This window comes from Miscanthus floridulus, chromosome 7 (genome assembly GCF_019320115.1).
Source record: "Miscanthus floridulus cultivar M001 chromosome 7, ASM1932011v1, whole genome shotgun sequence".
NCBI lineage: Eukaryota > Viridiplantae > Streptophyta > Magnoliopsida > Poales > Poaceae > Miscanthus > Miscanthus floridulus.
The window spans coordinates 39354472-39382116 of NC_089586.1; the positions used below are offsets into that span (position 1 = coordinate 39354472).

Genomic DNA, 27645 nt, shown 5'->3' on the forward strand with positions numbered 1-27645 from the left:
TCAACCAAGCATAACTTGATTAACATCGCCAATAAGGCTTTTCCTACAAACGAATCGAAGAGCACAAGCAAGAAGGTAAAACACGCAATCTGAAATTGTAAATATGAATGACACGAATATCAATAGAGGATTCAAGAACTCGGTTCCAAAGGACTAATCGACACAGTGGAGGAGATCAAGAACGGGGGCCGGCCCTGGATCACTGTAAAAGGATTTGTCACCACAGTTACAATGAACGATTCAGTTTCTCAATGGAAAACTAAACTCTAAACAAAACCCAATTGTGTAGCAGCGGCGGCGGCTGTGTTTATAGTCTAAGACTCGACCTAGAGTTGGGGACGGCCAGGGGTTGGGCGCCCACAACTTGGGCTTAAGGCCCGACACGATACATGGCCAAGTTGGCCCAAATAGGTGACACAACACCTTGCCGTGGTCTCACCGAATGATCCACGGACCTTCTGGAGCTAGGACCAGATCCAAAACGATGGCGTCGTCGTCCCCTTTCCAATGCATCCAAGAACGGCCCGTTTCGATGTCGTATGAGAAAGTTATGACCGAAACAGTGACGACGTGTCTGCTGAATCCGAGGGTGACGTGGCAGCTGAGTTGGGAACGAATTGCAACTTGGGGAAGACCATGGCGTCGGTGTGTCCAGCGTGGCGATGTCTTCATCAGCTGGTTCCCAACCGGGACTAAATCTCATATCTATAGTAGCGGTAGTGTCCGAATCTGAAGTCTGAACGCCAGTTACAACATGTTCAAGTTCTTGTGTGCTTCTAGAACTTGTTGTGTTAATGGCATGGACAGCTAGGGCGGATACTGAAAGTTGTATATACGCAACAACGAATAAAAATCAGTTGTGTTAATTGGATCTCTCCGGGTTATTCTTTTGGTGATAGACATGGCCCAAGTGAACAATTTGCTTATCCACCAATGCGTAGTTGAAAAATTATAGATTTAAGAGTGTTTGATGGACAATGTACCAATTGACAGTGTGGTATCTATTATGAGTAGATCTAATCCTTTTTGTACATAGGCTGCACACTAATTAAATTTAGTGGAGTCCAACAGCAATGAGACCGGGCGGATCGGAGGTCCAGAGTCGCCGGGCCTTGGGTCTGCCAGTGGATGAACCTTGAGGCAAGCTAAGTAAACCGACACAACCTCTTCTATTATTTGTTACAATGAAGTGCTCTAACAGTTTCCAGGGGAGTCCAAACCTGAGTTACAATGAAGTGCGACCAACACTTTTGGGAGAGTGGGATCGATTAGGTGATTGAAAATTGAGGCTTTTACATGTATGTCATTAAAAAAGTTTATAATTACACATAAGCCATTAAAAAAATTGACCGCATACAGGTGCCACGGTTCTAAACTTCTTTGTCTTAGAAGCCATTCCCTTCGTGTTCCGTTTGTTTTTCGCCGTTTGGTGTGGGACCGGCCAGTGAAATTGTCCATATTAACCTCGGCTGTGGACGTGGGAGTGGGATTCATCGTAGCCCAGGCTCATGTGGCGCCGCAGCGGGTTGCTGCCTATGACTGTCAGCGTGTTCTCACGCTCGTAGTAGCTGTTGTCCCGCTGCTCGCCGCCGCCGGCGTCGCTGCAGCGGAACAGCGCGTCCAGCTTGATGAACGTGGCGAGGCTCTCGACGAGCTCCGTCTCGAAGGAGTCCACGTCCTGGTGCACGTCGCGGTAGCCGTAGCGCACGATGCAGCGGTAGGAGCGGTGGCCCGGCGGGCCGACGTGGCCGACGAGGTAGCGCTCGGCGGGGAGCACGTGTGGCACCGTCACGGACTTAACGCAGACGAAGACCAGCACCCGATGGAACGCCGGCAGGTTGGTCACGAAGCGGGAGAAGTTGGCTGGCACGCCGGAGGTGAGGTCGGTGTAGACGAGGCCGATGCCCGGGACGCGCACCATGCCCAGCTTGTCGCCCAGCGCCAGCAGCCCCTCCAGGGTCACCTTGTTGTGCATGTCGTACTCGTCCTTCTTGATCGTCGTGTGGTGCCACACGAACATGACGGCGAGCAGGATGAGCGCCAGGAGGATCGGCAGCCACGCGCCTTCCACGAACTTGATCAGCGACGACGAGAAGTAGAGCGCCTCGATGGAGCCGAAGAAGAGGAAGAAGGCGAGGGCCAGCCATGGAGACCGGTCCCAGCACAACATGATCACCAGGGACATGAGGCACGTCGTCACCAGCATCACCGTGATCACGGCCAAGCCTGCACAACAATTCAGAAGCAAAAGTTTAGGTATATGGTTGGATCAGTTTTCTACACATAATCATCAGTGCCAGGAAAGCAAGATACTCTACTCATCGGACGTGTTTCCCATGTGCTTGGTGTTACGGAAACCAACAGTGACAGCAATGCAGAGGACCATGAGGATCCAGTTGACCTCAGGGATGTATATCTGGCCATGAACTTTGTCAGACGTGTGCACGACTTTCACCCTGGGGAAGCAGCTGACACTACCGGAGACTGTGTAGTTACCGAGTGCCCAGACAATTACCGAGTGTCAAAAGTCGGGACACTCGGAAAACATTTATTACCGAGTGCCAACACTCGGAAAACATAAACACCCGGTAGAAGACCTCTTTACCGAGTCCGAACACTCGGTAACATCAAACACTCGGTAGAACTACAATTTTACCGAAGGGGCGCACTCGGTAAAAAGAGACACTCGGTATTGAGCTGCCACGTCTCCTAGTATACCAGCCGTGCGCCAAACGGCGTCACGGCATGACATGTTTGCCGAGTGTAGAAGTATTTGCACTCGGTAATAATAAAGTTTTACCGAGTGTAAGTTCACAACACTCGGTAAACATTATCTTTTACCGAGTGTCCTGGCGCAACACTCGGTAAAATTCAACCAAATTTCTTGTTTTTCCCTTCATTCTTTTTCCTCTATCCACATATGATATTTAGTACTCCATTCCAAAATATGGTGTTTATTTCGATTTATTTACTATATTTCACAAAATTTTCATTCTTTATGATAATTAGATACATATCGTGTAAATTTAATTGTAATAATTAAAATCGAACTCGATAAATCACGAGATTGGAAGAATTAACATTGAAGCATACATCTATATTATAGAAAAATTTTCATAACGTTTCGGAAGAATTTTTACATTCGTCGTTGCCGAACCGGTACATCTCCCAAAGAGACACTAAACATTCACAATGAAGAGTAGGATTTCTATTAAGAGTGAAATTCAACATTATGATTTGAACTTGGAATTTTTTAGATAGTAAATAGATGACATGAAATAGTTCATGTGAAAGTTTGGTGAATTTTAGGATTAAATTGGCATTTTTTCATTTTTGTTTTGCATGAAATAATGGAGACTTTTACCGAGTGTGACCTCAAACACTCGGTAAAGATTAGCCACGGCCCACCTGTCTCTTTACCGAGTGCCGTAGATCTAGGCACTCGGTAAACATGTACCAGGCCCACATGTTATTGGGCTGCGGTGCTTCTGTTTACCGAGTGCCGTAGATCTGGGCACTCGGTAAACATGTACCAGGCCCACATGTAATTGGGCTGCGGTGCTTGAGTTTACCGAGTGCCGTATATCTAGGCACTCGGTAAACAGAAGCACCGCAGCCCAATAACTTAGTCGTTTCTCCCTCAAATCGTGCAGACGACACACACCGCACGCCCGCGCATCCCCGCCGCACCGCCGCCGTCCCCCGCGCCGGCGCCTCCCCGCCGTCCCCCGCACTTGCGCCCGCGCCTCCCCGCGCCCGCGCGCTCCACGCCGACGCCGGCGCCTCCCCGCCGTCGCCGGCGCCTCCCCACCGCCGCGGCCGCCTCCTCCCCTCCACGCCGTCGCAGAACCGGCGCGCGCGGTGGAAGACGAAGCAGCTGGAGAAGGGGAAAGGAAGGGCTGAAGCTCCAGCTCGACGCTGGCCGTCCTGGACGCGAGCGCGCTGGACACCTGGGCGATCCACGGCGTCGTCTGACTCCGACGAGCTCCCGGCCTCCCGCTCGACACCGAGCACGCGGACGCGCAGCCCCCGGCTCCAACTCCATCCAATCGTCCACCCTTTTCTGAGGTATTCTGAGGCTCTTCATCTTCATCATCCTCGCTAGAACACTAGAACAGAGGCGCGGCAGACACGTGTGTTGTGCTTTGTGGTTTACTTGGGCAGTAGATGCAAAGTATCAATGTAAGAAAATAGTAATCTGAGATTTGTAGCTTTCGTAAGAGAAGTTTCTGTAGATTCTATCCAAAAAAAAATGCTACTGCAGTGCATAGCATTGTCCCCTCTATGTATGGAAGTGGGTAAGAGAGAATTGTTGTTGGAGATCACCTTTGGTTTTGGTATACATCTTGAGAATAGCATCCAGTGGTAGAGCACCTCCTGCCCGATTCGGTCCAGTCATAGAAACTAATAGTCATGAACCGACTAAACCGGCAAATTAAAGTCTAGGAAGTAGTTCATGGTACCAGAAATATATGTGCTCCAAAAGTGAGAATTAGTGGAAAGTATGATTCGGGTCTGGGGAAGTAAGCAAAGCACAAGGCATCATGTCATGCAGGTCAAGTCTAGGAAGTAGTTCAGGAGTAGTTAGTTGTTTGTCATCAGAATTCAGAACAATCTTAGGGTGCCATCATCACGGTGACAATTGCCGCAAGGTTATGGCTTATTGGCGGCCACGATCCGGAGAACTTTCAGCTCATGCCCAAGTTGACTTAGCTTGGAGATAGCAGCAGTCTTGCTTGGGAGTAAGCATATATATGGATGGCATTTTTTTTCCAGTAACCGGTAACAGAAAAATCACGCAGGAGCTAGAGAAAACATCCCAGTCCTTGACTGTGTCAACTCAGGCATGTATAAAAGGCATTTGGATTGCATTTCCAATCATCTGTAGCTACTTAGCTAGCTAGCTAGTAGTACCTGTTAGTTTTCCATGCTTGTCTTGCAGCTGAGTGAAGTCCAGACAACAGCAACTAATTACTGAGTACTTGCTGCGGCCTTGCAACAAAACTCCAATTCTCCAGCATGCCGTGCTCTCGGATGATCCTACTGTTAGCTGTGTGTTCTGCTGCAGCCCTTGCTCAAGCTGCTACTGTGGAGCATACCTTCAATGTACTCTTTTTTTTTTCTCAGCAATCACTCTTCCTCAGCAATCACTCTTTTTTTTTCTTCTCTCACGTTGAGAGCAACACATCCATTTACAGTTAGAGCATCTAACAGTTTGGTAAAGCCACTGTCAATTCTAAATTTTTTTATAGTCATCCCACCACCAACTGGTGACTGCGAGTTAGGGTGCTAGGAATGGTGACTGCAGTCATCCCACCACCAACTGGGAAATTCATCGGAATTAAATCTTTGGTCACTATTTTTAGATCTGAGAACACTAGAATACTATACAGGTAGGGTGCTAGGAATGGTGACTGCTTGTTTTATTTTCTAGGCATAAATTATGGAAAGTTATTGGTGATGGGATTGTTTCTTTTTCTAATATTTATCGGAAAGGTTGCAAATCAGTTTTTTTGCTTTTATTTCAGTATTGCTATCTATCAACCGGTTAATTTAGGAGCTTGTATCAATTAATTTGCCGGTTTAATTGGTCCCTTTAAGTCAACTAGGGACACCGAGGCGACTAGCTTGACTAGAAACTTGACTAGGTTTCCAGTCATCCGACTAGGAGGAGGATGGGGCTGGATGCTGTGACTGCCTGTCCTTTCACGGGCCTGCTCAACTGGGCTTAGAGGTGTGGGCTACGGGCTGCCAGTTTGGCCTCTTCAGGTTAGCATAAGTGTGCCCAGACTCCAGCAACCTTAGGTAAAATCTCATCATCCAATCTAGCAAACATCTTCTATGTGAATCGACCAAGAACATGAATGTCTCTTTATCATCTCATATGGTTTTTCTCTAGCACTACTACTCTATTGCTCTAAACTGCAATATCGTCTATATGTTAGGATGGATGACCGTCAGTGGATGTACACGGGCTATCAGAAGAGGGGTCAATACACAAATGAATGGATTGAGAAGGCCAATGATTTCATGACGAAGGCATTTGCAAACGGACGGCGACATGCCTGGTGTCCCTGTAGGAAGTGTAAGAACAAGGCAATGAAAACATATGAGGAGATGAGTAAAGATCTTGTCAACAATGGATTTGTAGAGAACTATACCCGGTGGACCATGCATGGTGAACGCCATCGTGCGAGAGAAGAGGTCGTGAGACAACGGATCGAGGAGTTTGATTCTGAAGCCGGGGTGGCAGAAATGTTAAATGACCATGACATGGCTTTCGATGAAGGAAGTGCAGAGCAGGAGCCAGAGCAAACTGCAAAGGCGTTTTACGCCATGTTGGATGCGGCACAACAACCCCTTCACGGGCGCACCAATGTTTCTAAACTGGATGCCATTGCACGTCTAATGGCTGTGAAGTCCCAGTTTAGCTGGAGTAGAGAATCCTTCGATCAACTGTTGACAGTAGTTGGCACCCTACTTCCGGATGATCACGTTCTGCCAAAGAACACATATGAGTCAAATAAAATCCTTCGTGCACTCAAGATGTCGTACGAGCAGATACATGCTTGTCCGAACGGATGCATCTTATTCAGGGGAGAACATGCTGACGATAAGTACTGTCCGAAGTGTAAGGCATCTAGGTACATTGAGTTAGAATCTGGTGATGGTCGGAAGACGCAAACAAAAGTCGGCGCAAAGATCCTGAGGTACCTTCCTTTCATACCGAGGATCCAACGGCTTTTCATGAGCGAGGAATCCGCAAAACAGATGACGTGGCACAAAACTGGACGCCGATACACTGACAAGATGATACATCCGTCCGATGGTGAATCATGGAAAAGCTTCGATCGGAAGCATACCGACAAAGCTGATGAGGCTCGTAATGTACGCATTGCACTGGCAACTGATGGGTTCAATCCTTATGGAATGGGTTCTTCACCATACACATGTTGGCCCGTATTCGTCATCCCTCTCAACCTCCCACCTGGCGTCGCCTTTCAACGGCAAAATATTTTCTTGTCACTTATAATTCCAGGACACCCGGGGGCTAATATGAGTGTGTACATGGAGCCTTTGATAGACGATTTGGTCCGTGCATGGGACGAAGGGGTAGTGACATACGACCGATTCACAAAGACAAACTTCAGAATGCATATTTGGTACCATTATTCCATGCATGACTTCCTGGCTTATGGGTTATTTTGTGGCTGGTGTGTTCACACGAAGATGCCATGCCCGATATGCAAGTCAGCTGTGGAGTTCTTTCGGTTGGAGAAGGGGGGCAAGTTTTCTTCGTTTGACAAACATCGACAATTCCTCCCTCTTGACCACCCATTCAGGAGAGACAAGAAGAACTTTCGAAAAGGTGTCACAGTGGAAGACTCTGCACCGGAAATGATGACAGGTGCCCAGGTTCTTGAGATGTTAGATGGTCTTGTGGTCGACAATGAAAAGGGGGGCTTCGTGGGATATGGAAAAGAGCATGCCTGGACACACAAGTCGTGCTTGTGGAAGCTTCCTTACTTTAAGGACCTCCTTCTTCCACATAACATTGATGTAATGCACACTGAAAAGAATTTCGCCGAGGCGGTCCTTCACACAATCATGGACTGGGAAAAGTCAAAGGACAATGTCAAGGCTAGATTGGATCAAGCAACGCTGTGCGATAGACCAAAGCTAAACATGTTGCCTCCCTTACGCGGGAAGTCATGGAAGAAGCCTAAGGCCGACTTCGTCCTAACGAGGGCCCAAAAGAAAGAAGTTCTTCAATGGTTCCAATCGTTGATGTTCCCTGACGGGTATGCAGCGAATTGGAGGAGGGGTGTGAACTTAAGTACCATGCGAATCACAGGGCTGAAGAGTCATGATTACCACATATGGATTGAGCGCCTTCTTCCGGTGATGGTTCGTGGCTATTTCCCTGATCACATCTGGCGAGTGATGGCAGAGTTGAGCATGTTCTTCCGCAAGCTATGTGCTAAGGAGATATCTCGGACCGAGATTGAAGAAATGGAAAGAATGGCCCCGGTGTTGCTCTGCAAGTTGGAGAAGATCTTTCCCCCCGGCTTCTTCAATCCGATGCAACATTTGCTCTTGCACCTACCATATGAGGCAAAAATGGGGGGCCCTGTGCATGCCCGTTGGTGCTATCCAATTGAGCGATGCCTAAAGGTTCTTAGAACAAAATGCAAAAATAAATGCAAAATTGAAGCTTCCTGTGCAGAGGCATCCATTGTGGAGGAGGTGTCATACTTCACAACAAGATACTATGCCGACAACCTTCCTAACGTGCATAATCCACCCCCTCGTTACAATGCTGCCGACAATCAGTCGACCCTCAGCCTTTTCCGAGGGCAACTCGGAAGTGCAAGTGAACCTACCTTGAAGATGTTGAGCCTAGAAGAGTGGCGTTCTATCCAGCTGTATGTGTTGCGGAACCTTGAAGAGGTTGGCCCGTACATTGCGTAAGTTTTACACAAACTTGTTTCTTTTCTTGTCAGTATTTCGCATGCACCCATCCAACCCTCTTGTTAACGGCCGTTACAGCAAATTTGTTCTCCTCTACCATCGTCCATCACGGAGGGAACCCACCGAAGCGGAAGTTGAAACCCTTCTAAGACATGGCGCGGGAGAACGAAATCCCACTTTTATTTGTTGGTTCAAGGAGGAGGTAGTGTTCAATTTCATTTGTTGTTTGTACTTAACTCTCAACTTGACAAATATATAACGAATCATCCTACTTGAACTAGCAGGCCAAAACTGACGTGTCTATGAGTGCCGAGTTGAGGCAAGTTGCCAATGGATTTGAATTTAGGGTCAAGTCATTCTCTGTGTACGATGTCAATGGATATCGCTTTCACACAACTCGGCATGAGCAGCGTCGGCCGAATCGAAGAACCACAAATACCGGTGTTTTCACGCCAGGCACAGATGGGTTGGACTACTATGGAATAATTGAAGAAATATACAAACTCAAGTTTCCTGGTTGTGTACCTCTTCATCCTGTCATATTCAAATGCCATTGGTTTGATCCCAAAGAAGTGATAAAGACCCCTGAGCTTGGGTTAGTCGAAGTTCTAAAGTCATCCGTCTTGTTAGGAGACGACGTGTACATTGTGGCCCAACAGGCCACGCAAGTTTATTATCTCTCATACCCGTGCCAAACCAAAGACCGTCTTAAGGCGTATGATGTTGTGTACAAGGTATCGCCGCATGGTAAAGTACCCGTCCCAAACGATGATGATTATAACATCGATGCAAACACATATGACGGAGAGTTCTTTCAAGAAGAAGGATTAGAAGGGAGTTTTGAGATTGTCTTAGATGTAGATCTCGCAATGGAAGTAGACAATGATACGATCATTGTTGACGGGGATGATGGAGAGGAGGTTCACAACGCGAAGGACTTGTTATTACTTGAGCAACACCATTCAGGCAGTGTCGCTAGTGATGAGACTTTGAGAGACGATCATAATTACGTCGACAATAGCGATGATGAGATTTTTGGCCCACCTATCGATGATCTTGATGATTATTTCTAGTACATGTAAGATCTGTAGTACTTATGGCAATTTTATACATGTATGATACATTTACTTATTTTGCATCTCTTTTATACATGTATGATATATTTACTTATTTTGCATCTCTTTTATACATGTATGATACATTTACTTATTTTGCATCTCTTTTATACAAGGTGATTGATGGTGGGCGGTGGAATCAGGAAGCTTAGGTCGGTTATGACCTTACTGGCTGGTGGCGAGGGGTCCAGCCAGGGTGGAGGAGGAGGGCGTGCACAGACTGAGGGTGGAGGGCGTGCCCAGGGAGGAGGAGGAGGACGACGACGAGGGCGTGCCCAGGGAGGTGGAGCCCAGGATGGAGGAGGAGCCCAGGGTGGAGGAGGAGGACGGCGACGACGAGGGCGTCGAGAGCCGACACCTCCTCCACAGGACGACGACCACGAGTTCGTAGCGGCCACGGAGGAGGATGAGGAGGAGGAGGAGACCAGGGAGGAGATAGCGGAGGCGGTGGAGGAGGCACGGAGGGAGGATGCTTCCGAGCGGGTTGAGCGCGAGGAGGATGCCGACTTGGTGGCAGAGGAAAATGGGGTGCCTACGGTTTGGATGCGAGGGTCGTCGCGCCTCCCAGACTTACCCATACAGAGACGGCCAGTGATTCGACCATCCGGAACTAAGTAAGTAATTTTTGCATGTTAACACTAATTCACAGGTTTTTAAGTTATAACAGAAACTAATATTCAATCTCAATAACTTTGTGCAGGGATTGGGAAATGGTGATCCCAGGGAGTCACTCTCGCCGAGTAAACGGGATCCTGGGTCTTCTGTGCAGGGCAAACTACCCCGGGATGGTGAGGATCGATGGTGTTGTGCAGCCCGCCATGAAGTGGTCCCACTGGCACGCCGCCAGCGATCAGACTGATCGAGCTGGTAGGTGTTATAACAGCAAGGCCGACCGGGTGATGAAAGAGCTGTGGGTACGTGTTCATCGCACTATGCTGATAATAACATCACATTAATTGTATATTACTGACTGTATTTGCTTGTAGGATTACTACACCTTGGCGGAGGGAGTACGTAGGGAGGACGCGGATGACGTGGTGAACAGAGTCTGTGTTCACCGAGTGCAGGACCTCTTCTACGAGACAAAGCTCCTGTGCAGAAGAATTTACCATGCCCGCAGAGGAAACAGAGTCACCAGAGCGCAGGCAGTGCACCTGCCCCTAACTAAGGAGCAATACTTGACGGTAAACATGAGATTACATCGTCTGTGATTAATTGCACTGAAATTGATTTATGATTTGTCATGTGCTCGTGTACGTGCAGGTGCCTCCTGCTTGGTGTGCGGGGATGGACAACTGCTGGGAGGCCATTGTGGACACGTGGTTGAGTGAGGAGTACGAGCAATATCACGCCGTACGCTCACGTTGCCGTGCGATGATGCAGGGTTCCTCGCACAAACAAGGGCCCACTACCCTCAAGGAATATGCAGCCAGATATGTACGCGGATTTCATTTCGTTGTTGCTACGCTAACTTCTGAATGCATAATATCTTATTGTTGTGCTTCCTGCAGACGCGGTTCCACCCCGGCCAGGAGTGCGCCTCGTTCAAGGCATATGCCTTGGCACACAAGGGCAAGGCAAAGGACCCCGACCTCGTCTACAACCCGGAGGACCCGCCCGAGGCATACAGTAACCTGAGCGTGCACAGTCGCCTCAGCGAGTACACGGCGATGGCGAGAGAGATCCATGGGCCAGAATTTGATCCGAGCACCGCTGACCTCGAGGGTGACATCGTCATGAGGTTGGGACCAGGTAAGCCACACGGGAGGTACTATATGGGCAACAGCACCATAGACACGGCCAACACTCAGACACTCGCCCAGATTAGAGCCCGGAGCACGAGTTCGAGCCCGGCCATACGACCACGCTCACAGCCCCAGGTGGTAGCACTCCAGGTTAGTTCTGTTGCATTCGTTGTCCATTCATTTTCTACCCGTTCTTTATTTGCATTCTAACTATGTGATAAATAATTGTAGGCCCAGATTGAAGCCCTGCAGGAGTCACAGCAGGCCTCACAGAGCCAGTTTCAGGCCCTCCAGCTATCGCACCAGGCCGAGTTGGCACAGGAGAGGGCGCGAGTGCAGGCCCAGCTTGAGGCCTTCCAGCAGTCGCAGAAGGCCTGGTACGAGTACATGGCCAGCTTTTCTCAGAGCATAGGCCAGCCTCCACCGCCTCCGCCGCCGCCGATGATACCGTTGGTGCCTCCACCTCCGCGCGACGGCACTCCTGTGAGTCACTCTTCATCTTGAAAGGCTTTTTCAGTTCAGATTGTGCTACAGTCAACACTATCATGTTAGAACCTAGAAGAGAGTAGGATACATACATGTATAAGTTAGATTATTAGTAATATTGTTCAGACCTTGAAAGGCATCATGTTAGGTTCTACATGAGTACATAGGTGTTTGCCCAATTCATGTTCAGTCTACTCGACCATGTGTGACGATATCTTGCACATAGAGGAGACCTAAACAGCAACTAACTTGATATGTGTTATCTATTATATGCCTATATATTGATGTCACTGTTAACTGGTCTTTCGAAGGAATATTTGAATTTGGCATACTACCTTATGATTAATTGACAAATATGTTTATTTTCTTTTGCTCCCTCATTCCAGGGACCTTCTACAGCTGGATCGAACAACGATCAAGACTTGGACTTGTCTCCGTTTCTCGGTAGGGCTCCGACCATGTGACAGGACCATGTTTCACTTGTTTGTATGTTGAACTTAGAAGTGGGTTGAACTTTGTGGACTTTGGACATGTTGATGGTGTTTGTGGACTTTGCATTGTGCTTGTGACATTTGTTGTAGCTATATGTTGGTTATAATGAGTGGATGTGACATTTGTGGACATATATGTGATATATATTGTCTATCTGTTGGTAACTGTGATATTCTGTTATAATTGTTGTTAATTGTGGCTGGATATGCACTTGAAACAAACAAAAAAAAATACTGTGGACAAGTTTTACCGAGTGTTACACTCGGTAATGGTCATGTTTACCGAGTGTGACACTCGGTAAAACAGAGAACAGAACCAAATTGGTTCTGATTCTGTTAATTTTGCCGAGTGGTGCCATTTTTTACCGAGTGCCACAACCCCACTCGGATATATGTGCCATTTTTTACCGAGTGGAACACTCGGTTAACGAGTTACACTTTTACCGAGTGTTACTGGTACACTCGGTAAACTATATTAGGGAAAAATATTTGCGGAATTGTTTTAATCATGAAAATGGTTATCTGTTTACCGAGTGCTATGTCTAACACTCGGTAAAGTACGCCGTTAACGGCAAGTTTGGGGACTGACGACCGTCACGTCGTAGTTGTTTACCGAGTGCCGGCGTAGCACTCGGTAAGATTTATTCTCCGAGTGCCCCGTTAGTTGACACTCGGTAAACTAACTTTACCGAGTCGTTGTTTACCGAGTCATGTTTACCGAGTGTGGCACTCGGTACACAATTTACCGAGTGTTTATCCATATTTGCCGAGTGTTTATCACACTCGGTAATTAATCAGTATCCCGTAGTGTGAGAGACTGGCTCTGGCTGATGATGGAGAACGTGCCGCTGATGATGGCCTGGCTACCGACCACCGACGCCAAGATCGCTAGCACTAGCACCGGCCATCTTACACTCTCTGCATTCATCATAGAGGCAAAAGCCTGTGAATGTCTGAAACTCTGAAAGCGTAGTGTGATGTGAGAATAAACCAACCATGTAGTAGTGTGGTGTACCAGGAACTGCAATGTAGAATCCAATTTGGTAGCTTGCATCAAGGTTATGGTGCTGGGACAAATAAGCAGCTTGGCCCATGTATCCCAGGATCAGTGAAGGGTACACCAAAGAAGTGAAAGCAAGCTGAAAAAAAGGACAGACTTCATCAGTTCAGAGTTCAGATTTACTTACACACTAAGGCTTTGTTTGGATGTACATGTATTCATCTCAATCCACATGTGTTGGAGTGGTTCATTCTAATCCACTCCAATACTAAAGAAGTAGGGAGAAGAAAAGGCAGAGAGGTCGGTCAGAAACTGAACTGAAGTGAACCATCGTCGGCATAATTCTGACGAAGCAGCAGGCAAGGCATGGGCGTGAGGACGCCGTCGCCGATGACCATGCAGGTGCCGATCATGACCATGACGAGCAGCGCGGTGCGCAGATTCTTGTGCTTCTCAAGCCAGGCCTTGATGCCGGACCTCCCGACGGCCTCGGGCGGGCGCTCCAGCCTGTAGGTGGAGAGCTCCTCGTCGGCGACCTGTCGGTTGGTGAGGAGGCTGACATTAGCATAGCGGCAGATGAGGGAGTAGAGCGCGAACGTGCCTCCTGTGGGCATGCCGGAGAGAGAAGAGATGATAAAATAGAGCTGGCTGGTGGTGCTACACTGCAGGGTCAGGGTGTAGGCTGTAGCTAGCGGTGGCTGACGCACGTACGTACCTTCGTCGTTGTCATCGGCGCGCAGGACGATGGTGACGTACTTGAGGAGCGGGATGAGGGTGAGCGTCCAGAAGACGAACGAGAGGGCGCCGTAGATCTCCTCGTTGCCCTCTGAGTGCGTGATGTCCTCGGTGAAGATGCTCTTGTACACGTACAACGGCGAGATGCTGAGGTCGCCGTACACCACGCCGAGGCTCTGCACTACCGGAAACAGAGACTTTGCCGAGTGCAAAATTCTTTGTCGAGTGTTAAAAATCGGGCACTCGACAAAAACCTTCTTTGTTGAGTGCTGCATTCGGCAAAGAATTGCACTCGGCAAAGATTTCTTTGCCGAGTGCCGGGCACTCGGCAAACAGTGCCAGACTCTCGGTAAAATCTCAACACTCGGCATAAGCTGCCCATGAAAACGGCGTCCGGTCACGACCTTCTTTGTCGAGCGCCTGCAGTTAGGCACTGGGCAAAGATTTGTTTTTTTTTAATTTCTTTGCCGAGTGCCCCAGATCTGACACTCGACAAAGATTTAAATTTTTTTTAAAAAAAATTCTTTGCCAAGTGTCTCAGATCTGGCGCTCGGCAAAGAAATTTAAAATACTTTGCCGAGTGTCCTTGGGACGGCACTCGACAAAGATTTAATTTTTTTTATTATTTCTTTGCCGAGTGCTCCTATGGATGCACTCGGTAAAGAGAAAATTTTAAAAAAAAATTTAAAACATTCTTTGCTGAGTGCCTGATGGCTGGCACTCGGCAAAGACACCCTTTGCCGAGTGCCATGCCCTGACACTTGGCAAAGTTTTTTTTGTTTTTTTGTTTTTGGCCTCCAATTTTTTTGTGCAGCCCTTTTAAAGCACCAGGAACTCCTAGTTACAATTTGGGGATTTTTTGTGGCTTTTTGTTATATTTAGTTACTTTATTTCGTTTACTTAAATTTTTTCGGAAATTAGAAATTTGAACTGCACGTGGTACGAATAATGGAGTTTAATGATTCGAAAATTGATAGTCATGTTAGTGAGTGTTGTGAGAGGCCGTATCCAGGAACGGACCTGAAATTTCGGACATCTTGTTCACGAAACATGTTCGTGAAATTATGTGTGAAGTATTTTTAAATTCTATAAAAAGCAAATGAAGTCCGAAAATCATGAAACTTGGTGAGATGTCGTGATATCATATGTGGAGGCTATTATAAAAATTTCAGAAGATTTCGTGCACGTTGTCACGTATGATGCTTACAAACCAGGACATCTCTACATGTTGGCAGAGGGATCGATAAAAGGAGGAGGACCGCTAGCCGCAGGAGGGGGCCGTCTCCTCCCACGCCACGTGAGGAGGACCGCCAGCCGCAGGAGGAGGTGGCGCCTGTGGACGAGTCAGACGAGAAGCTGGTTCAGCAGACGGAGGAGGAGAAGTAGGGGGAGAAGGCGGCAGGCACGGGTTCCGCTTCCTCCAACTCCTCTTCGAGTGTCTACTTGCGAGGTCCCGCGAGCCTCCCACAGGTTCCACTTCCTCACCAACGCCCAGTGATTCGCCCCGAAGGACAAAAGTAAGTAACTGTATATGTTATCACCACTACTTCATATGATATAATGAAAAAAACTAATAATTTTTCTTAATCACTTGTGCAGGAACTGGGTGGTTGTGTCGGGTGGTAGCGCACGGCTAGTCAACGGCATCCTGGGTCTTCTGTGCAGGCAGCACTTCCCCGGCATTGTCACATACGCATCGAAGACGGAGCCGGCCTACTCGTTTGACCACTACGTCGTCGCCTCCGATGCGGAGTACCCCAACAAGGCGGCGCGGGTGAAGGCAGAGTTTTGGGTAAGTCTCCCTTGCACAACATTGCTCAATACATCGTATTCATTGGATTTTTCTTAAAATAATGAATGGATACATCGCTTTTGTATGCAGACTTATTACAGATGCGAGGAGGGATTTGAGGCCAGGGCAGAGCAGGCGACTACCAAAGCCTGTAAAAAACTCGTCACCGACATGCATCACGAGGCGCGCATCCAGGCCATCATAACCTACTACGGGTCGAAGCTTGGAGAGAGGAAAACCAAAAAAGACGCAAGAGAGATGCAGCTGACCCGGGAGCAGTACCTTGAGGTAAATGAAGAATATCAATATTGATTCGTTTTGAGATTAAGTTGGTTTAACTTGATCTTCTTATATGTCCAATACTTGATGACGTGTAGGTGATTCCCTGGTGGTGCCAAGCGTATCCCGAGTGTTGGGCGATGATGGTGGACAGGTGGTTCACGGAGGAGTACCTCAAGATGCACAGGGATGCCCGGGACCGTCGTTTGCTGATGCAAGGTCCAGCACACCATCAAGGCAGCCGCAACCTCACCGGATACAAACAAGCATGGGTACGCGAATTGATTTATCTATTATCACGCTCAGTTCTATCTGATTTCTAATCATCGTGCTGTCTTTCTCGCAGTCGGCGTCACATAGTGGCCAGGCTTGCTCAGACTTCCAGGCATGGTGTATGGCCCACAAGGGCAAGGCAACGTCCGACGTCTCCTTCAACCTGGAGGACCCGTCCGAGGCATATACGAACCCGAGCGTCCACTCCCGCATCAGTGAGTACACTGAGGTGGCGAGGTTGCTCCATGGGGCAGACCACGATCCAAGCACCCAGGACTTCGATGGAGAGGCCGTCATGAGGGCGGGGCAAGGCAAGAAGCATGGGCGGTTCTGTCTTGGCGACGGCGTCATCGACACGGCCTCTACTCCCTCTCTCTCCCAGATCTGAGCACGGAGCATGAGCGAGAGCCTAGCCATTCGCACACGGCCGACCGCTGCACAGCACCGAGTCGACGCACTCGAGGTTATTCCTGTTTTACTCGTCACACATTGATCTTTACACACCTTAATTAGCTTTGCATTACTGAAACATTGGAGTGAAATATTGCAGACCTGGCTGGAACAAGAAATGAAGGAACGTCAGGAGCTGGGGGCCCAGCTGGAGGCCGAGCGGGCCGAGCGGCAGGCCCAGGTGCAGAGGCTGATGGACATTATGGATTTCCTACAAGGGCTTGGGAAACGTATGGGCTTGTCTTTGCCACCTGGGCTGTTGGTTCCACCTCCGCCTCCGCGTCCTGCAGCTACAGCTACTCCTGTGAGTATCAAAGTTTTTTACTTTCACTTGTGCTTTGCTTATATGGCCTCTATCATCCTAGATTAGCTATCAAAATAATCTTGTCTCACATGCAATCTTTTCTCCTTTGTGCAGTCTCTATCTGATGGTGGTTCGAATAATCCACCTCATGCACCTACGAATGATGCATCTGGGCCTTCACCACAGTCGCAGTGGCCGAGATGAGTGCATATTGTATTTTTTACATTTATTGTTCACTTGGTGATGGACTTGTGATATACTTGTGATGTACTTGTGGACTTTGATGGACTTGTGGCCTTATTTGGATGGACTTGAGCACTTATTATTATATATTGTGATGGATGTGATATGGACGGATGGATGTGTGGATGGATGAGATATATATGTGATGGATGAGATATATATGCAATAGATGAGATATATATGTGATGGATGAGATATATATGTGATATATGTATGTATGAATGTATTTGTCATGATGGAATGCAAAAATAAAATAAAATTTGCCGTTTGGGTCATTTTGCCGAATGTTGCACTCGGTAAATGACCCCTTTGCCGAGCGCAATGGTCACAACACTCGGCAAAGCTGGTAAAATGGGCGACCAGAAAACAGATTTTCCAGCTTTGCCGAGTGCTGTGACTATAACACTCGGCAAAGAAATTAAAAAAAAAATTTAAACTTTGCCGAGTGCCTGGCGTGTTGGCACTCGGCAAAGAATTTTTTTTAAAAAAAATAAAAGCTCTTTGCCGAGTGCCTTCCGGGTTGGCGCTCGACAAAGAATTTTTTTTAAAAAAATAAAAAATCTTTGCCGAGTGCCTGGCGGATTGGCACTCGGCAAAGAATTTTTTTTTTTAAAAGCTCTTTGCCGAGTGCCTTCCGGGTTGGCGCTCGGCAAATAATTTTTTTTTAAAAAAATAAAAAATCTTTGCCGAGTGCCTGGCGGGTTGGCACTTGGCAAAGAAATTTTTCAAAAAAAAATAAAAGCTCTTTGCCGAGTGCCTTCCGTGTTGGCGCTCGGCAAAGAATATTTTTTAAAAAAAATCTTTGCCGAGTGCCTGGCGAGTTGGCACTCGGCAAAGAAAATTTTCAAAAAAAAATAAAAGCTCTTTGCCGAGCGCCTCACGAGTTGGCATTCGGCAAATTTTTTTTTTAAAAAAAATTAAAAAAATCTTTGCCAAGTGCCTACAGGGTTGACACTCGGCAAAGTGACCGTCAACGGGACCGGCGCCGTGACGGTCGTTTTTCTTTGCCGGGCAAAGGCTTTGCCGAGTGCCCGATAAAATACACTCGGCAAAGAGTGTTTTGCCGATCAATTTTTTTGCCGTGTGTTCTTTGCCGAGTGCCGCACTCGGCAAAGGCTTTGCCGAGTGCCTCAGGCACTCGGCAAAGAACCTGAATCCAGTAGTGCTGGTACGCCAGCAGCAGCAGCGTCCGCCACGGCTCCCTCTGCAATCAAAACAACCACAGGACGTGCCGAGGTTGCGGCAGCTGGGTAATACGGATAATTTCACTGTCCGGTCCCACACCAAACAGCAAAAAATAAACGGAACACGAACGGAATGACTTGTAAGGTAAATAAGTTTAGAGCAATGACACCTGTGTGCGGTCAGTTTTTTTAATGATTTATGCGTAATTACAAACTTTTTTAATGGCACGTGTAAAAGCCTCTTGAAAATTGATGGAGGAGCACCAAGCTTATCGAGGAGGCGTGTAGTAGCTTGTAATACAAAAAATTGAAGTGGCTACGAATCAAAATGGGTTGTGAGAAGTGTTGCTGGTTGGGTGACCTCTCAGCTACCATCACGCAAGAGCAGGAGGTGGACGGATAGATTTGAGCGGCTATGAAATACTGTATAGAGATATAGTAATAGGTTAGTTTGTTAGATTCTGTTTGGCACAATTCAGCTTTACTAATGATACTGTTTTTTTTATTTTACCTCACCGAGCAACTTTATCAACGAAGCTGAGCTGTTTTCGTGATCGTTTGACAAAATAGATTCACATGATGACAAAAAAGAATAAAATTACAATGATGCCCTTTGCTTTTCTTTCCTTCTCTATTTTTTCATCATCTTCTTCCCACGGTATTTCTTCCCGACACACACGTCCACAAGCCCGGCAGCTGGTCATGCCTCTCACAGCGCCGCATCTCGGCCACCCGCGATCGACGGCAGTGCCTCCCATCGCGCGTGCTCGACGACGGCTCCTCCCAGCCACGCGCGCCTGATGCCACCTCCCGGGTGCGTCCCATGACGGCTCCTCTCGACTGCCTGCGCCTCACGGTGGACCCTCCTTGCCGCGCTGCAGCATCTTGTGCGCCCCGGTGGCCGCGACCTCACCCCGGTAGGAACCCTCGAGCCCGACGGTCACGACCTCACCCCAGCAGGAATGGCGCCCGCGCGCCCATGTTGGTGGTGGTCGCAGTCCCAGCGACGCCCATGCCCCAGCAGCCGAGTACGCGCGTGGGCGAATCTGGCATCCTTACGCAACAGGCCTACAAGTGTGAGGTGAAGATATAAAAAACTACTATTTTCAACTATGTCCCACCAAATTTCAATGTTGAAATACTCCTCGCCAGATAGCGAGATTGATAGAAAAACGACCTCACTAAATAGTGAGCGCTCATGAGATATGAATCGAACGAACAATTCTCCGACATGCCTATTCCACCTTTTTCCTGTTTTGGACGGGAAGGCATGGTAAGTCGTTCTCTTTTGGGTTTTTCGCTGCGCTCAACCCCTGCACGCTGCTGATGTCAGCGCAGCGGAAAAAACATAACATTTATTTCAAATTACAATAACTTCTAAACGGTGTATTCGTTTTTAATTATGTCTACACCGGTGTGTTCTATGCGACGAGACGAACAAAACTAGCCCCCATTTACATATGTTTCGAAGAATTTTTTCTAGTAACAATTTATATTTTCTAACTTATAACATATAACTTATAGCATATAACTTATGCGAAAAACTTGAAAACTCAAGAGTTATGAAAACACAACTTATTTACAAAAGGGTTTAAACACAAAGGAACGAATTAACTTATAACTTGTGCCAAAATTTACAAACACAAAAGTTATTAACACACAGAGGGACGAATTTATTAACACACAAAGGGACGAATTAACTTATAACGAAACTTAGAAACATAAAAGTTATAAAACACAACTTATGTACAAAAGTTATCAAACATAACTTTTGTACATGAGTTATTATATAGAATTCGTACATATAAGTTATTCAATACAACTTGTGTGCATAAGTTGTAAGTTATAAGTTATATGTTATCGTATAAGTTAATATATATAAATTGTTATTAGAATTTTTTTGGAAACATATGCAAGTGAGGTCTTGTTTTGTTTGTCTTATCGTATAGAACACACTGGTACAGATGAAATTAAAAACAGATACACCGTTCAGAAGTTATAGCAATTTAAAATAAATATTTGATTTTTTTAAGACTGTGTCAGCGCTGACGTCAGCAGGACGCTCTCACACTGGTCGGAGCCCAATCTTTCGCTAGCTTTGTTATTGTGTGAACGACCGCTAAAATGGATTTGGGCTCTCGCTCACCGGTGCATGCATGCGCACAGGGTGGAGTGGGCTGAAGATTTTGCATTTTAGTCCTTTCTAAAAACTTATTGTATAAATAGACCCTTGACAAGACCTTTTCTAAAAATAGATCAAAGTTTGGTGTACAGTAACTCTACATCGAGATATGCGGCTCAGCGTCCTGCGATTCATTGTAAAACTTGCCACGTAAGCACCAGCGTGTCACCGTGGCCGAAGCTCGGCTTTTTCTCAATTAACACTGAGATTAGTCATGTCGGCGTTTGATCAATTAGCGCCGAGGTGTTGCCCCAGCTCAGTACAAGCTAATAGCTGAGCCGTGCACGTACTTGTCCATTCAATATCATCTGAAGATCCATAAAAAATAAATATAAATCCCTTTAACATGAGATCAATTTTATAAGAACCATAATGTTCCACTCTACGGGACAAAAATACATGGATTGATAAAAAAAAAGTTCCAAGATTTCTAGAGATAGCTTATAGCACAGTCCATGCTCCATGAAAAATGTATTGTGCAACTGCAGCACCTCGGCGTCCGTCGCTGAACGCTGAGATAGCTTTAAAAGACACCTATTTTGCCGTGGTATATATGTCCATGTTGTATGCATAATTTGTTAAAATTAGTGGAAGCTTTAAAAGATCATTCTAGGTTCATAGAAAATATTAGTAACATTTGTATCTCTGAATGAGTTTATTATGAAAATAAATTTAACGATCGATCTAATGATACTAGCTCTATACCATAAACATTAATTTTCTTATATTAATTTGGTTAAAGTTTAAAATATTTGACTTCTCGAGAAACGAGAATGACATTTTTTATAGGATGGAGTGAGTAGTCCTTAAGGGCAGTCCTAATAAAAGAAACTAGTAGTTTCTATAACATAGGATATCGCACAAAAAAAGTACTGATTTCCAACCTATGGTTTCTATGAGTAATAATTATTTTCTCTTTCTCTCTCCCAACTCTATCTTCTTCCTCCAATGGGAGTGCGGTACGAGCCCCCTGAAAACGGGTGGTTTCTCCCCAATGACGATTTCATGGTTTCTTGGTGCATTGGGTCAAGAGAAGACCTGATTTCTTTATGATGAAACCATTTCTAGGATTTTTACTCTCTTTCTTCATTAATTACGTTGCCATGTCAGCGTTTTGCCTATGTGGCAAGCCATTTAATGAGGATAAAAATCATCATCAATACACCATTGGGACTACCCTAACAACAATGCCTCGGCATTTTACATTCAAATCTATTAATGCTACTTTCATGCATTTGAAGTAAATACAAAATCCGTCCTCAAATAAATTAATTCCTAGAATCCGTGCAAGTCAAACTATCTTAAGTTTGATTAACTTTATAGAAAAGAGTAACAACATCTATGCTATAAAATGAGCACATTATAAAAATATATTCTATAATATATATAATGATACTAATTTGATGTCATAAATTTTGATAGTTTTTTTTTGTAAAAAAGTGGGTTGAAGTTTAAAAAGTTTCACTTAAGACAACTTTAGAAATCTATTTATTCAGGGACAAAGGGAGTAGCAGTTAGATGCATGCATAAATTCAATGCATAAGATTTTCACAAAAAAAAATCAATGCATAAGGCATGCTCATATGTGCTCCAAGTTTAACGCATACGCATACAAACAAATGGTATTAGTACATGCACTAGTCAAATCTGAGTGCCTCCATGCACGAATTTTGACGAGCGTTTCTCGTGTTTCTCTCCGTTTTCACTGTGACATCCCGAGGCTGATCAGGCCACAACACTGGAGCAGGATCCTAAGGCTACAAACTTCTATGTTCAAAAAAAAAAATTCAAAACAACTTATAATTTAGAATAAAGAGAGTACTTCACAACTCATGCACAAGCTTTATTCCAAAATTATTTCTAGAAATTTTGACAAACATTTTATCAATCTATGTAATTTTACCACACAGAGGGTAACATTGCGGTTCTAATAAAATTGATCTCATGTCGAGGTGATTTATATTTATTTTTTTATGAATGTTCACAAAATTTTGAATGGACAAGTACATGCACTTGGGCTCTGCTGTTAGCTTGTATTGTGCAGGTGCAACACCTTGGCGCTAATTGATCAAACGCCGACATGGCCAATCTCGGCGTTAATTGACTAAACGCCGAGCTTCGGCCGGATCGACATGCTGGAACTTAGGTGGCAAATTTAATGTTAAATCGTAGGACGTCGAGTTACATATCTCGGCGTAGAGTTACTGTATGCTGAACTTTGGTCTATTTTTAGAAAAAGGTTTTGTCGGTGTAGAAAGTGACCAACACGTAAATATTTGTAGTTTTGTCGTACGTTGTGATCGGATGTAGCCTAGCACTCAATGACACAGGGTTTATACTGGTTCATGCAACGTGTCCTACGTCTGGTTTGAGTCGGTCGATGACTTTATTCCCAAGCCCAGGTGCTCGAAGTTTGCTGTGGGGTTACAAACGAGAGGGAGAAAGATGGGGGGTGCAAGAGGCCCCGTCGGACTCTAGACCGAAGGGCTGAGAGAGACGGGAGCTCCTACGTACGCTAAGTATTTGAGCATGTGCTTTGTTGGAGTTATTCGTTGGGTGTTCAAATCGATTGAATCGTCCTGGTGGTCGAATCACCCTCATTGGGAGAGAGCGCATCCCTTTTTATAGATGAAGAGGACGGTCTTACAAGTGAGAGAGGGAGAGTATACGTATGCTACTAAGTCTTATTGCACACACTGTCAGGTACAAGATGATTGTAGGCGCCCACAACACTGTTTATGTCAGACGCATGTGGGAGGTTTTACCGTATTCACCATGTATGGCAAATGACGGCGCCCACAACACTATTGATGCCCAGAGGCATGTGGGGGTTTTACCGTGTTCGTCTGGTATGGGAATTGATGGCGCCCACAACACTGTAGGGCAAACATCGACACCCACAATACTGTTTGGGTTCTGACATGCCTGGAAGGTAGCAGAGCACCCTTCTGACATGCCCTATCGGTACTGTCCTACAGGTGTACAGGGTACGGTCTTTGATATTGCGGTTGACTTAAGTGCCCTACCTTATTTGCTCCACCCGTTTCTTGGGTCCTCACCGAACGGGCATCCCTGGTCGGTGGGTTCCAGTCGGCTCCGACTGCGCCAGTCGGAGGAGAGCTGTAAGCAGAGGTTCGATGCATCCCCGGTATGAGAAGTGGGTCAGAGTCGGAAGCGAACACCGTTCCTCCTTGGCCAGGTCTTTTGGTCGGAGAGGCGGGCTAGAGTCGGAAGCGAGCGTTGTCCTTTCCTTAGCTAGGCCTTCAGGTCGGAGAGGCGGGCTGGAGTCAGAAGCGAGCGTTGTCCTTTCCTTGGCCAGGCCTTCCGGCTGGAGAGGTGGGCCGAAGTCGGAAGCGAGCGTTGTCCTTTCCATGGCCAGGCCTTCTGGTCGGAGAGGTGGGCCGGAGTCGGAAGCGAGCGTTGTTCCTTCTTTGGCCAGTCCTTCCGGTCGGAGTCGGAGGCGAGCGCCATTCCTTCTTAGCCAGGCCTTCCGGTCGGAGATTTGGATCGCCTTTCTGGTCTGTCGTTAGGTTTTTGGGCCGGTCCAGGAGTTGCACGTCGTTCGCAGTGTCGTCTGCTGGGCCGAGCTTTTGCTGGGAAGCAGGTCCATGAGGGACCCCGGGTTTATGAACCTGACAGGAGCACCCGAGCCCCCGAGCGATTCGGGTAGTATCGTCTGGGGGATTTTTTTTGTCTTGAGAGCGAGTGTGCGCGAGCGCACCCGCGGGTGTAGCCCCCAAGCCCCCGGGCAATTCGGGTAGAATCGTCTGGGGGGGTTTTGTTTTGCCAGCGGGGGAATTTTTCGTTTCGACAGCGGATGCGCGCAAGCGCACCCATGGGTGTAGGCCTCGGGCGATTCGGGCAGAATCGCCTAGGGGGTTTTGTCAGGGGGCGTGTGTGTGTGCACCTTGGTGGGCATAGCCTCCTCTTTTCAGTTTCTAACCCATCGTTTCTAGGAGCGTGGTCCCAGGCGTTTGGTCGCGGCCGAAAGACTGGGCGAGACAGAGTCATCAACTAGGGCGTCGGACGCATCGAGGGATCGGACAAGACAGACCCGTGGATCCAGGCATCGAGCGCTGCCGAGGGACAGCTGAGGGATTGGACAAGATGGACTTCACGGACCAGGCATCGAGCGTAGCCGAGGGATCGAGCGAGTCAAAGTCATGGATCCAGGCGTCGGGCGCGCTGAGGGATCGGGTGAGTCAGAGTCATGGATCCAGGCGTTGGGCGCGTGGAGGGATGAGGCGAGTTGGAGTCACGGATGTCGAGCGCTGGGCGTAGCTAAGGTCGTGCCGAGGTGTTGGGCGTCTGGAGCCCCTAAGCCCCTTTGGGCTTGGTAGGGGTTAGTTGAGTTTCGTGTGTTATCCCGTCTGTGGTTTCCATAACCGGAGGGGCTAAGCTTACATTGCTTGCCTCGATGGCTCGAGTGACGCACTCGGTGAGCTCGCTAACAGGTACGTTCGAGTGGAATTCGGGTCCATCGTTCTTGATGGGGTCGGCATAGCCCTCATCTAGCATTCCACTGCTCCTTAACCCGCGTCTCGGTAGATGCCCGGGTCATTTCGGAGACCGAGCCAGGTGGCCCGCTGGTCTCCCCTCGATGGAGATTCTATAGACATGGCTCGAGGTTAGGATTGAACGAGAAGGTTGAGATGACCCTATCTGCTTTGAAGCAGATTGGGTGACGGCCACTAGGGCTCATCTGCATTTTCTCCCCTGGATCTGTTTGGCGCAAGGCGGCCTCGAGCCCTTCGTGGGCCAGCCTTTGAACCCCGGTCAGTCGTTGCTCATGTTGAATGAGGCAACTGCTGCTTCATGATGCAACATGGAGCGTTGTGATGCATCAATTGCATATGCGATGCTTTGGATGCATGGGATGAATGAATGACTTGTATGAATGAATGTGTGAATGCGTTTATGAGAATGGATGAATGAATGTTTATGCATTCAGAAAATAAAATGAAGTGGGATTGGTAGAGTTACCTTGATGACTCTAGTGATAGGCGTTGGAGAGCTTTTATCAGAGATGTCCGAATGGGATCCGTCCTCGTCGTTCGTGATGGAGTCGGCGTGGTCCGCATGTGGCATCCCTCTTCTCCTTACCTTCTCTCGGCGTTCGTCTGAGTCATCTGATTGACTTAGGAAGCCTATTGGTCTCTCCTAGGCGGAGATCCTATTGTTGGGCCCTTCCAAGTCTTGCCTGGGAAGGCGGAGGGCTGCCTGCGCGTAGTTGTGCCTTGTTTCCCATGCCCGGTGTGCGGTAGTGGTGGGCCATACCTAGGCTATGTCTCGTCTAACCAGGCACCGTCTCATCGGGCCGGGTGCGTCCCATCGGTCAGGGCACGTCCCATCGTATCCCATATGCATTGAATGGGGGAAGGGAGAGGGTTTCTCACCCCAATCCTTCGCCTTTCCTCAACTGCTGCGCCTCCTCTTTAAATAGGGAAGGGAGAGGGCTTTCACCCCGTTCCTTCACCTATTCCCCAACTACCGCCTTTCCTCCTTCTTCCTTCTTGCCAAGAGCGTTCGTGTGCCATGGCGGTTCCTAGGAAAAAAGGGGAGAGCGAGGGACAGAAGAAACTCATAGATTCGTTTGCGAATTTAGAGCACAATGTCGAGCTAGAGGTCATCTTGTGTCAGCAAGTCAGTGCTGGCTGCCTTCGTCGAGAAGGGGGTGCTGCCGCCGAAGTAGGTGGCACACTAGAGGGCTCCTACGGGGGAGGATTTCCTGCGACCTCGGGCCGGCAAGGTTGTCTCCTTCCTCGCCTTCCATGAGCGCGGGTTAGGATACCCCACGCACTGGTTCCTGTGTGGACTCCTTAATGAGTGGGGCCTAGAGCTGCAGCACCTCAACCCGACTAGGGTGCTACACATCGCTGGCTTTGTCACCGTCTATGAGGCCTTCCTAGGGATGGAGCCGCACGTGGACTTCTTCCGCTGGATTTTCTTTGGGCGAGCCTTGTCAGAGGGGAAGCCACTCAGGATCACGTCGGTGGGGGGCTTCACGCTGCAAAAGAAGCTGAGTGCGTCGGGTGCCTACCCCGCGTACTCCCCCTATGACTCCAACTGGGGGTGGCATGGGGAGTGGTTCTACATCAGGGACCCAGAGGAGGTGCCATTCCCGCCATTCACTGGTAGAAGGCCAGAGAGGAGGGACAGCTGGTCGTGGGGCCCTTCTAGCTGGTAGAACAAGCTGGAGGTCATTGGAGTGGAGCTCCAGAAGCTGGTGCAGCAGGGCCTTGATGGGCCGTGGGTGTTCCACACCTTCTTCTACCATCGGGTCACCCTACTAGCAGAGAGGACGTTAGCGATGTGGATGTACACCGGCCCGACAGACCCCCACTGCGTGTCTTTGGAGGAGTTAGCGAAGGATGAAATCTGGAGCCAACTCGATCGAGTGCTGCAGCTGAGGGCCCAAGAGACCCTCGAAGGGAAGCCTGGACCTCTTCACACTTTGGAGTTGTCCAACCTGGTATGTTCTCCTCTCCTTATTTCATGTCCCTTTCGATCCTGCTCTCTTATAATCTTGACTTTGAGTTGTCTATTTCATAGGGACTCGAACGTTACAAGTCCTGACCGCATCTTCCGAAGGGGCTAGAGGGCGTGGCTTGATAGGTGGCCCTGAAGGAGGTGGTGGATGGCCGAAAGAAGAAGAGAGCTGAGAAGGTTCGGAGGAGGCACCAAAAGGAGCAGGATATCGTCTGGCGCGTGCGAGCCAGGGAGAATAGGAGCGATGTTGAGGCAGAGGATCCATGGAGAAGGGTGATGATGTGATCTCCTCTAAGGATGAGGGGGACTAGGAGGTCATCATGACCTCGTTGGAGCACCGTGAGCCTACGGCCACGTCTGCCAGCGGCGGGCGGGATGTGGAGAGGCATGGCGACGTTCCCACGC

The 27645-nt window shown here is 47.8% G+C and overlaps 1 protein-coding gene and 1 pseudogene across 1 annotated transcript; one reads left to right on the top strand and one right to left on the bottom strand.

Annotated features, from left to right (window-relative positions):
- LOC136465391 (probable potassium transporter 9) lies at positions 1 to 25839 on the bottom strand (annotated as a pseudogene).
- On the top strand, positions 8922 to 11688 carry LOC136463072 (uncharacterized). The gene is made up of 7 exons (XM_066462113.1): positions 8922 to 9550; positions 9704 to 10201; positions 10288 to 10501; positions 10574 to 10771; positions 10851 to 11024; positions 11099 to 11339; positions 11564 to 11688. The coding sequence occupies exons 2-7, from the start codon at positions 9711 to 9713 to the stop codon at positions 11572 to 11574; spliced, it is 1329 nt and encodes a 442-aa protein (XP_066318210.1). The 5' UTR covers positions 8922 to 9550; positions 9704 to 9710; the 3' UTR covers positions 11575 to 11688.
- Positions 25840 to 27645: the final 1806 nt, after the last annotated feature.

Bases quoted from the DNA above. Each gene is read 5' to 3' on its own strand.
- LOC136463072 (XM_066462113.1), top strand. From the start codon at position 9,711: ATGGTGGGCGGTGGAATCAGGAAGCTTAGGTCGGTTATGACCTTACTG. The intron at 10,202-10,287 runs GTAAGTAATTTT...AACTTTGTGCAG, and splicing joins ATTCGACCATCCGGAACTAA to GGATTGGGAAATGGTGATCC. The intron at 10,502-10,573 runs GTACGTGTTCAT...ATTTGCTTGTAG, and splicing joins GGGTGATGAAAGAGCTGTGG to GATTACTACACCTTGGCGGA.